Below are 12,155 nucleotides of genomic sequence, written 5' to 3'. Positions count from 1 at the left end.
GACCATTGCAGTGTCTTGAATTCGATTTTCTTGGTATGCGTGCACATGGTCGACATTGCGTGTTCATGCGCAGACTTAACTCGCGCTCGGTTACTTCATGTGTCCAGGGGGTGTGCACTTGAAGAACTCGGCTTTTAAAACCCAGATAGGAGCGGAACAATCAACAAAGCTTTCAAAAGGGAGATTTCACTTACTTGCATCATGAAAATAATTTAACTGGAATTAGTTGCCACGATGGGAGTGAATTAAGCTCCCATGTTCCCCCCATTCTCACTTGAGAGCAATTCCTTTTCACCTTCTCTAAAAAGAAAAAAAAATAGAGAATAGATATCGTCACTTGATTTAAGACCCTTTTATTGTCATCAACGCACTTGAATGTGTCTTTCATTGTATTGGACCTTTGTATTTAAATTGTGCTCAGTAGCTTACAGCGCCTCAGCAGTGAAACGGGCTGTGGGAGCAATGAGGGGAGTGTGCCTGCTATTGGGAAAAAAATAAGCCTTTTGCTTACAACTTGAGCAAGAATCCATAAGTCGCTTCTTGTTGGCATAAATGGACATCAAGCCATCTGAGAATCTTTGCGGAGATTGTCCACAAAAAAGAACTAGAATTCATCCAATGCGTCATGTGGCACTTTATTTTATTTTATTTTTTTGTATGAGCAAAGTCCTCAAATTTCCACTCATGTGGCTCGCGCCCAATCGAGTAAGGGAGCGCGAGGTGAGGCGGGTGCTGGTGGCGCATTCCGCTGCCGCAGCACGCACACACGCAGAGTGTTTCCACGCGTCGCCAGTGGGCGCAAGTTTCTGCGCCGCGCACAAAGAGGAGAGGAGAGAAGAGAGGCAGAGGCAGAGGCAGATCCCGCCGTGGGATGCGCGCATCGAGAACCGCCGCTCACTGGCACCGCTGTCCTCCCTGTTTATTGGCCGCACCCGGCGGAGTGACGATTGCTGGAGAGGATCGAGGAAGGGCGGCCGTTACCCAGCGGCTGTGAAAATCGCGGCTTGCCGGGACGGGGGTGGGCGGATTTGTGGAGGTGGACGCGCACCTGCACGGAGCAGGATCGAGTCGAGAGCACGGAAATAACAGCTGCGGGCTTCCAGGCGCGCAAACGCTTTGCGGCACGCGAGCGGATACTGGAATTACCGTCAAAGCGGTTTCATCGAGCGGAAGCGATAGCGTCGCACGGAGAAAGTAAGTATTGATTATTAATTTGATCTATTGACACTGAAAAGCAACAGCAACAAGAATATGCCAAGTTGGCACGCCATCCGTAGCGCGATGAAATGGCAAGTCATTTCACCCGATGTCATCTTCAACGCTGGGAAACTAAATGACTCCTGCGCAACGTCGCTCCATCGGGGGCAAAGGGCGCGGGGATGCTGATGACTGCGTTTCTGGACGAGGGGCGAATGCTTTGGATGGTCCTACCGGGATTGAAATGGATGGGGGCTCATTTGCTTCGGCCGGCGCCCATTCCAGACGGCCGCTCGGTCGCGCGGACAAGCAGAGAGCAGCGGGGCTGAAGGAAAAGCTGACAACTTTCTTTATTTTTAGAAATGGTGTTTTGCCCGACTTGAGGTATAGCCTGTAGTCGCAAATTGTATTCGGGTCTTGCTGGCTACTTTTCACACGCCTCATGCACGACATCTTTCTATCTAATGACCCACTCAGTTGCGTTGCACCCGAGCATTTGCAAGCCCGCTCTTCTCTTCTGCAAAGGATTCGTTCCTCAAGAAATCTCAATATTTACCCAAGCTGATCTGTAGACTTTGGCATAAACCCAGACATGGACCAGGACAGAAAAAACAGCATATTCAAAGCACCTTCATTACCCAGATTGAATTATAATGCTTCCCCTTGACATTGGTGTTTATTTATAATTTCTTTGCACATCATTTGACGATATCAAGCAGCAGCTAAACGGGAGGCGAAACATGTCTTTGAAGCCATGCAGCGAATTATTCCATAGCCCGGCAAAAATCCCGCATGCCACTGCAGACGTGCCTTTTTTTATAGCACAATACGCTTTGCAAAGTGTTCGGCAGCGGGTCAGAATCAGAATCAGAATCATCTTTATTGGCCAAGTATGTAGAACACACAAGGAATTTGTCTCCGGTATAACACGCTGCACTTGTGTCATCGTAAACAACAAAATCATTGAACCATTTTAGAGTAACCAGTAGTTTTGTAGTATCATTTTGTAGTACAAGAAGAGTGTCTACGTCTAGAGGGAAGAATCTGTTTAAGTGTCTACTGGATTTGGTGCGCATGGATCTGTAGCGTCTGCCTGAGGGGAGTGGCTGGAAAAGGTGGTGGGCAGGGTGCGGGGGGTCCAGGAGGATTTTCCGTGCCCTTGTCTTGATTCTTGCAGTGTGCACGTCCTCAAGAGTGGGTAGGGCGGTGCCAACGATTTTCTCCGTCGTCCTAACTGTCCGTTGAAGTCGGATTTTGTCCTTTTTTGTGGCGGCCCCAAACCAAACGGTGATGAAAAAACCGTGATTGATTCGATGACTGCCGTGTAGAACTGTCGTTCTACATGGTGAAAGGCCGACAAACATTGCAGCCACTCGGAGACGCTGCCAGGTGGGAGAAAAGTGAGGGGGATTCCATGTGTGGCACTGGCTCCGGAAAAGATTATTTTTTAAATTTGCAGAATTTACCGCAAGTGATCACACGCGGCTGGAAATCCCTGACAGCACTCCTGCCGCCATTCTGAGTTTGTTGGAAACTGAAAAAATGATTTGGAAAATGACACCAAGAGAGTGTGAGGAAAAGGTGTGTTTCTTGCCGGCCTTCCTTGTGCGCCAGTTTGTGGCTGCATCAAGGTCCAGGGGGGGGGGGGGGGGGGGGGGAGATGTGCTTGGCTGATGATGGGGGGTTGAGAAACGGTTCACTGCTTCCTCTGTCTTTTAGGTGCGCTCGCTCCCATTCTGAGTGTCAAGCAGCAACTGAGCGTTGCGGCCACGCCGAACACAGGAGGGAGCCGCTTAGGTCATGCGTCTGTCTTTGAGAAAATCAGTACACTGCATGTGGAGATGCACACTCAGCCGTCTAGCCAGCCGCGCTGAAAACAAAACCAAAAAAATAAACGAAATAGGGTGCGTTCAGTTGACTCCGTTTGATTTTGTCAAGTGGTTGCACGATAGAAAACCAACTGGATCCAGATCCACATTTAAGTCGATCCGACATCCACTTGAAAATGTATCCAAATTCGGATGATTCTCTTGTGAGCAGCCACTCGATGAAATAAAATGGAATCGATTCGATGCACCGTTTTTTTTTTTTCTTCCACCACGGGGATTTGAGGACAGGTGTGATGTGGCCCAGTTTCCTGGTGTTTGTCAGGACTCTGGCGGCGGCATTTTGGATCAGCTGAAGCGCATGCGCGCGGGTGTCCTTTTATTCCAGTAAATATAGCTCATTTCATTTTCACACCAGATGTTTCTAGGATTGCATCATGGCACGGCGTTCGTGCTTAGGATGTACTCAATAACGCGTAAAGCGACGCTAACCGTGTGCCTTCGGTGAGTTTTTCCAGGTTGTTAATATTTGAGCTTCTTCTTGGGAGCAGGGGAAGAATTCGTTTTTAAAAAAAATTTCGATTTGAGATGCATCACGGCCGTTGGAATCAGAACTCGCTGGGCCGTTGATGAGGCGTATGACACAATGAGTGTCAAACAATTAGTTATTTTCTTTCATCATGCTTTCTGCTGAAGCCGAAGGTGTGAAACACCGACATTCAAGCGTGCCTTTATTTGGGAATGACTCGAGTTATTTTTCCGTCACTCCCTGCATTATATGAAGTGGGCCGCCGCGCAAGTCTTCAATCGGAGTAAATTAAGAGGCATCGGCGCACGAGTGACTGTGAATCCTCATTCCGAGGCAAAGCAGCTGTGCGCCGCATCCCTCGGTGGTGGAGGCCTACCTTCGACCCTTTTTTTTTTTTTTTTTACGGAAGGATCGAATCAAGATGGCTGCGTCCTTTGAAAAGACAAGAAGGACTCATTCAATAATGCTTGGAACCACTTGCGATTTGCACAGAGGCCGGATACAAAATCTCGACATTTGTATTAACTTGCATGCAGTCGTAATGCAGTTCGGCCCGAGCGTAATACAGAAACCCCCCATCCTTTTCCAACACCGAGATTCGATTCCTTTGCAACAAAGCTGCCCTCAAGGGGTCCGGAAGATGTCGGCGACCAATAACAACAAGCCAAACTAATCAACTTTCATCTCATTTACCGCCAGACGCATTTCCGCCAATGATTCCAATAAAGTGCGCGAATGTGCAACGTGTCGCTGCATTCTGTACTGCAATTTTGTGCTTGTCAATATATTGGAAAGCCGCCCCCAAAAATAATAATACATTCTAAAACCACCAATTGATTCATGTGTCAAAACCCAAATTGCCTTCGAGAAAACACAAGTCGTACTGTTTATTCAAACGCGCTCGAACTACCTTCTTCATAAGCGTACAATTTGGGAAGGAACTCTATATTTATTTGTCTTGTTGGACAAATATAGCAACATTGAAAAAAAAAATAATAATAATTCAGACTCCCCCAAAATCCAATGGCTCCAAACAGAAACTGTTGAGTAATGTTATCTTTTTTTTTTAATGCTAAACTATAACTATTATATTTATCCTTGAATTTCAAAATGCAGAAAATAAAAAAAGATATACAGTAAAGTTCATCAAGCATGTTTGTATTTCTTTTTTCCCCCCATTTCAAATTATATTCATTTTCTTAAAATAAAATGTACAGATTGAATACCATGTTTGATCATTTTCAGACTTCTTAGAATATGCCAGAGATTAAAAAATAAATAAAACTCCGTTTGGCATTCTTCATTCCTGAATGGTAAAATGTTGAGATTGAAATCCAAAGAGCCCGGTCGGTCTGTTTCATAAAAAAACAAGCGATCGAAGAGCCCTTTTTCACCGCTGCATTTTGCAAGCTCGCCATTGGCCGAGACGGTGTGCCACTGAAAACAACAAAATAAGAAACTTGCAGCCAAAGTTATTCTGGGAGATTTTTCTGACCACAACCTGAGGCTGTGTGAACTGATGGGTTCGCAGTCGGTGCGCTGTACTTAATATTGAGCCGCTGAGGAATTCAGCATTTTTTTTTTTTTTGGTCCGGTCAAATCCAGAAACCGTGTAATTCAATGCGATGGGTTTTCAGAGTCGCGAAAATGTCCAAATGGAAGCGAATCCACTCTTGCTGTGACTGCATTCGCGTTGCACTATGGGAACAGGTCTCCAAATGATCATTTGACAGTCGACGATTTTGTTGAAAAATGTGAGCGGTAGTGTTTGGTGTCTATTTGAGGAATTCCTAAAATAGCTGCGGGTTAATCACCACCACCACCACCACCACCACCACCACCACCGGGTTACCGTTGTAAGGATGAGGGGTCGGGTCGCTTTCTTAATCCTGAGAGGCATATCAGTTCCCACTTACTGCGATGTAGGTCAAAGCTTGAGCAAAGCCCAGTCTGTGCTACGCAGATCGCAGTTGCGGCCGGCAAGGCCTCATGTGCGCACACAGCGGAAAACCGTGAACGACTATTTAGGTCATTGATTGCTTGGTTGGGATGCGGTTGATCTGGTCTCCGCGGTGGACGGCCCGTCGAAAAGAGACTTTGAAAAGTCATTCCAAACTTGAGCTAAGCGGTGACGCTGTTTATTTCTATTCTGTTTCTGGGCACTTTGGAATTTACAAAGTCGCCCGATTGCGGGTTTATTTTGGAACCTGTCCAGCCTTATCCGGTGACGGTCCCCGGGCCGAAGCAAGACCGGCGTTGCTTTGGCGGCATTCGGTGGAATCTTGGTGTGAGTTGAGGAGCTTCAGTTGCGGATTTTTGCGGACATGAATGGAGTCTTCTGGCTCTGATGCGAACGTCAAACTCTTTGTTCAAGAGTGAAGTGGCGTTTTGCAGAGCGCCGCCATACACAGTCTGCCAGCTCCTATTAATAGTCAAATAGGGAGAGAGAGTGTGTATCTTTTGAGGTCATTCATTCCCTTCCCCACTTCTCTTTTAAGCCGGAGATATGAGCTTGTTAGGCGGGGATGAGAAACACGCAGAGTCGAATCAAACGCACCCATTAAGCAGCCGTTTCTTCTTCAGCGCCACCTGCAAATTGCTATGACGGGTTGCATCCCAGATATTTGCTCCAAATGTTGCTTCGGGCTTGCTTGAGCCTCACTTCCCTTTATTTGGACTCCGACATAACAACAACTCATTTTGCAGTACCATTTTTATTTTGTTAGTTATTTTTCTTATTGGCAGTCAGGGGGGCGGGGGAGGAGGGAGGCTTGCTGTATTTCTAAACAAAATGTCATCTTTTAATCACCTCTCTAATTGCTTCCCTTCAGATTGAAACTATTTTTCTCTCAAGGAGAGAACTCCATTGACAAGTACTTGGATGAGAGTCCCATTAGCCCTGCGCTAACTAAAGATGGTGTTACCATGGAAACAAATTGTACTTCTATCAATCACGGGATGCCTCGCAGGTAAGAGATTTGAACACATTAGTGCTGTAAGACACTCTTTCCACTCTTCAAAACAAAAGTGATGATTTTTCCGATGCTTTTATTATTTTTTCTTCATTCTTTTATGTAGCGTGCACCTCCAAAGTGGATTTTCCAATTAAAAGTCTTACTTTCAAATGTCGACCTGCAATATAAAGTTGTTAATAAGTTAGAAAGCTAATTAGCGGCGCTGTAAACAACCCCGAGACGTCTCCGATGAGAAAAGACTGAATCAAATGCGGTCTGCTGTCCTTTGCGGTCCCTAGAGGACCGTCCGAGCACGCATAAGCAGCAAACAGTCAGGAGTCCAATCGCTGTTGCTGTTCATGGACTGTCGCGATCATTAACAGGAGCCACGCGATGAATCTCGCCAGTCTTTTCGGCTCGATTCAACACGGGTTCTCTCTCTCTCTCTCTGCCCTTGTGGCCACGTGGGACTTGAGAGACCAGCGCAAAAATAACAAGCTTTCGGCTTGCAAAATCCATTTCGTTTACATCAAGGGTGTCCAAACATTTTCGTTTGAGGGCCGCGTACAGACAAATGGAAGGATGAAAGGGCCACTTTTTTGAAAAATCCGCCCACTTTATGAAACACACTAAAGTCAGTCCCCAAAGCAACTCCAACATGTTTGTCGTGTTTCATTCATTTCATCCGCTTTCTGTTAAAGGCGTTGAAAGAAAATTTGGTTTTGGAGTTGTCCAACAGCCCTCGATCTCACCGAGTAGATCCGGCTTTGACTTTAACAGCAGCCGAATCGCATCTCCACATTCAGGGCACCCAAAAAAAGAACAAACTGAAGTCAGGTGACCATTTTTCAAACGGTTGCTTGAAGATCATGACTTTGATGTCTTCATAAATCAGCCATAGACCACAAAGCGCCCCTAAAATCGACTTATCTTGCTTCACTACAGTATAAATTGTGTTATTCTTTTAATCATGAATGTTTTATTTTTCACTTCGGTAAAAAAAAAAACAAAGTTCTATGGCGCACACCCCCTTCTCACTCTGCTCACCTTCTACTTTTTTAACAAACCTCGCAGCCCCGTGCCAAATGTCATTTCCAGTATGATAACTTTTTTTTATTGATCATGACACGGGCCGCTGAAAAACGGACGGCGGCCCACAAATGGCCCCCGACCCGTATTTTTGGACCCGCCCGATTAACACGCTCATGTGAGTTCATGTGACTAGGTTCTTCCGTCACTCGCCTTGAAAATCATGGCCGCTGGTGATGCTTAATATATCGCTTGGTTTGCGATGCTGTGCGTCGATGTTCAGGAATGATGCACCCCTCAGAGGGGCACCTCTTGAATATCGATCAATCCTTCATTTGCAATGCAACGGAACGGAAGGGACTATTTGGTTTTCGATCAAATGCACCCGGCTGAACCACGCGCGCGACGACAAGCCACATGCGGCAGTGTGTGAGCAGCCGGGCAGCAATTAGTGCTTCTCTGCCCGCCTGAAAAGATGCGCTCACCCATTCGGCCCCTCGTTATGCGCTCGCCGAGTCGGACACACACGATCCGACTCGCCTTTGCTTCCGAGGAATTTATTCTGGAGACCCCCCCCCCCCCCCCCTTCAGTCGTCCTCACCCTTTTGCTTATGTACTGTATTATTGCGATGATTCACGGGGGGTCTGAATGCTACTCTCATGTATACAACACCAGTTAAATTCTACCGAGTGTCGTGTTTTCCCATTTACGTAAGCAGTATATGACTTATTGCCAACATTTGTAATTATTTGCATTTTGAAGCGCGCGGGTGATACCGCAGAGCCAAATATGTCTGCATACGCAGCACAAGATAAGCGGTATGCATTTTCCTCGCTGCAAGATAAGCAAATAGTAGACAGGCCATATTATGGGAATAGTCCAAGTGCGTTTTTCCTTAGAAATACCAACCAGGTTCAAAGAAGCGATGGAGGGGGGGGGGGAACAAAAAACATTGCTATCATGCTATCATCATTGCTATCATGTCGTAATGGTCCTCTCAGTCTTTGTGAGTGTCACAATGTTTGGCTTTGTGTGGCAGCATTTCCAGACGATGTCAAATTTCAAGGGCCAAGATTGAGGGCGGAGCCAGTTGACCTCGTTTTGCCGATCAACTCGCCCAACCAGCAGGCCACCATTATTTGTGATGCGGAAGGGAGCCCGACTCCGCAATACAGGTAAATGACCTCATCAAATTGACGGCGCCCGCTGAACCCAATCTGCTTCATGCCGCACAATTACACGCATCCGATTCCTCTTCAGCGCTTTTGCGATGTCATGACAGTTCCGACGAGGCGCCAGATAGAACGCAAAATGAACCTTTGAGGCAGGCATTTCCAAAGTCCGGCCCGCGGGCCAAATCCGGCCCACGGTCGAATTTCATCCGGCCCTCGGCCCCTGTCATAAAGTCAGTGCCGTCTGGCCCGCAGGTTGGGCGCAATGGAACACGTGTTGCATTGACTGAGGTCTCGTAGACTGGTGAGTGATGTTTCATAGAGTACTGCTTCCCTCTAGTGGCTAAATGAGTAATAGCATTCACTAAATGAGTAATAGCATTTAGACACTAGAGGGCATCACTCACGAGTTAACAAGACATCACTCCGTGTTTATATTGACTGATATGTCATATTTCGAATTCCTGTTTCAAATGAACCAAAAGAAATTCTTAAGATTGTTGAAATTAAAATAAAAATGGAAATGTGAAACAGACTAGCTTACTAAAATTTGTTGAACAATATTGTTGTTCAATGTAAAGAATGTCAGCCAAGGTCGGCCCCCCGACATTTTACCACATAAAATCTGGCCCCCTTGGCAAAAAGTTTGGACACCCCTGCTTTGAGGTCATCTGGCCAAATCGCAACTTTCCCAAATGATTTGGATAGTCAAGGTGAACCACGTCTCATGTTTAGGACGCGTGCGGGAAACCTGCTAATGCTACAAAACAGCGCAGTCCATGCTTGTTCTCGAAATTTCACCCGATTCAAATGATCAGCAAGCTCCTAACGGGATTCTGCCTAAAAAAGATGGTGGTGGCGGTGTTGTGGGTGATTGTGTTTCGCTGCTTGGTCAGCACCCCAGCGAGCTAGAGAGCGGTTGCGCTCACCTTGTGAGTGACATTGCTTTCAAGACAAACAAAGGAATGTTTTGCCGAAAACAAAAACGGGGGATGTGGGGGGGGGGGGGGGGGCTACCTAGACCGGATCACTTTGACCACTTTTCAGATGCATTTCACAGACGTGGTTTGTGAGCCTCTCGGCTTGAGTGGCTCGTGCGCGCTAATGCAAGGCCGCTAGCATTCGGCAAGTTTTGTTGATCAAGAAATCTCAACAGTGTCTTATTTCCTGCTCGTCAATATCGTTTGAAAAGATGACTTCCGTTAATAGAATGCATTTGCATGGCATAAACGCTTTTTCAAGTCAAGTCAAGTCAAGAGTATTTCTCGAGCACTTTCAAACAGCGAATCGCTGCATACAAAGTGCTGTACATGGAGCGATTTAACATACACAATAAACAGCAAGACGAATCCGTAACAAAGGCGGTAGAAAGCACCAAGCAGTAAAATCAAGAACAATTTTTTGTTACCTTTATCCGATCAAATCTGTTTGCACTTTGTCGTGCACAATTTAACAGCATTTTTTTTTGAATGCTCAATAATGTCATTTGGTTCGATTTGGCAAAGTTGTGCTTGTCATCAGCAGACATCCTTCGAGGTTCTCATACCGCGTGAACATTTTGACTCGCTTCAAGTTCATGGAAAATGAAATCCGAGATGTTTTTCGAAATACATGATGCGTGTTTAAGGATCTTTGCGGGAAACGTGCAAGACTGAGAACTATGAAATCCTGAATTGTTTTTCAGCATACCAAGTTTACGCACGGTGGGGGAGGGGTTATTTTTTTTCAACGGACGGCGATATCACGATGACACACGAATGCTTCTACTGTTTTACATGTTCACGTTTTTACATCCTTAAATGTTCATACTGTGTCATACCTGTGCTCGTTCCTACCGACTGCTGTCAGGCTGATGAATAAAAAATAACAATCATAATAATCATAATAATTAAATGATGTGAAGGAAAATTGTAAATAGTACTGTGATTTATCCATTTTGTGTTCATATTGCATTTAATTGAAAGATGTTTATTGTTTTTTTCTCTTTCTTCTTTCTACCTACATTCTTGCTGCTGGAGGCTGTAAATTTCCCCAGTGTGGGACGAATAAAGGATATCTTATCTTATTATACGCCGTAATTGGCAGCCATTTTCTTGAAAATTTTTACAACAAACTACCGTCGTAATTTTCAGATTCGTTGTAAGTAACGAGAGTTTGACTGTACAATTACTGTTTGTTTGCATGTGGTGGGGTGGGGCGGGGGGATGCAGTATTTGGACGCCGCATTGAGTCGAAAGATATCGCGTTGTGGTTTACAAGTATTAGCACTCGCAATCGAAGCTCCCTCCTCAACCATTGTCGATACCGCGAGTGTCTGCTGAGGAGCCCCGACACAGTCTCTTTTTGATAAATAGTCCGGTGGAGCCACGCGGCGTATTCCAGAGCTGCGAGCTGGGCGTTATGAATACACCTGTCACTGTGTTTACCATGAATCGGCTGGAACGCGAGATCAAGGACACAGCAGTGATTGGAAATGGAAAAAAAATAATAAAACGGAGGGTGGAAAAAAAAACTGGATGGTCTCCCATCATGGAATGTGACTTCAAGCAGATTTATGGCTTTGGCTGTGTTTATGGCTCTGCACCAGGCGTAATTACAAGTGAGGGTGTGTAAAGATGAAGATGTTCCTTCGGAATTCACTCACAGCACTCGGGCAGAAATAGACAGGCGCCAGAATGATCTAAGCCGCGATCCCTTGAGACGAGGGCCTGCATTTATCTGCGCCAAATGATCTTACGTTCGTTCGGCGGTAGGACTCTTTTGGCCTCTGTCCGTGCATCTCCGTACATGCCCCGTAGACGCTTGATGCTCCCCTTTGCTCATAAAAGCTTTCCGACTCGCTCGAGCATTTGTTGTTATCAAATCACGGTCACATCATTCGGCCTGCGGATATTTGCAACCGGTTCAGCCACGTAACGCAAGATGCGGTTTTGAGGTCTGCGTGTTGACATGACCGCCTCAACAACCTCCGACTAACGGCCGTACATATTGTCGGTTGGTTTTGCGACTCGGTGTCTTTTCATGAGGCGTAAAGCCGCAAATTTTACCTCGCAAACTGCGAAGCGAAACCGTTTATTTTAAGTCTTGCAAGGATACATTGCCCACCGAGTTCCTTTTCAGGAACAAATATCGCGACACATTTGGCCTCAAATCTCACGTCTTAAGTATAGTTGAAGACTCGAAGAGTAATCTGGCGCAGTGCGCGTGCGTAAAAAAGTCAATGGCTGGCGCGGTCTCCGCGGATGTCTGGCCCGAAGGAAAGCCAGAGGAGACGGTACAGTCGACTACCGTACAGTCCCCGGTCTGTTTGATGAGACTTCATGAAAAATGTATGTGAAAGCCAAGGTTACGCCGAGGTCACTACGGAGGCTCAGATGTGACTCCGCCTACAGCAGAACTCAATGAAAAGAGGAGTGTTGGACTTACGGTAAATTCCCCTCGGACCGA

At 46.1% G+C, this 12,155-nt stretch overlaps 1 protein-coding gene across 1 annotated transcript in view; it reads left to right on the top strand.

Annotated features, from left to right (window-relative positions):
- The first annotated feature begins 699 nt into the window (after positions 1-699).
- cntn3b (contactin 3b) overlaps positions 700-12,155 on the top strand; it is a 36,908-nt gene continuing 25,452 nt past the window's right edge. The window contains exons 1-3 of the mRNA XM_052076065.1: positions 700-1,194; positions 6,384-6,521; positions 8,576-8,711. Of these exons, the coding sequence (XP_051932025.1) occupies positions 6,467-6,521; positions 8,576-8,711 (191 nt within the window). The 5' untranslated portion in view covers positions 700-1,194; positions 6,384-6,466. The remainder of the gene's footprint in view (positions 1,195-6,383; positions 6,522-8,575; positions 8,712-12,155) is intronic.

The sequence above is a fragment of the Hippocampus zosterae genome, chromosome 9, assembly GCF_025434085.1.
Source record: "Hippocampus zosterae strain Florida chromosome 9, ASM2543408v3, whole genome shotgun sequence".
Lineage (NCBI taxonomy): Eukaryota > Metazoa > Chordata > Actinopteri > Syngnathiformes > Syngnathidae > Hippocampus > Hippocampus zosterae.
Note: the sequence above shows the minus strand (reverse complement) of the source record. Positions and strands in the feature narration are given on the sequence as shown.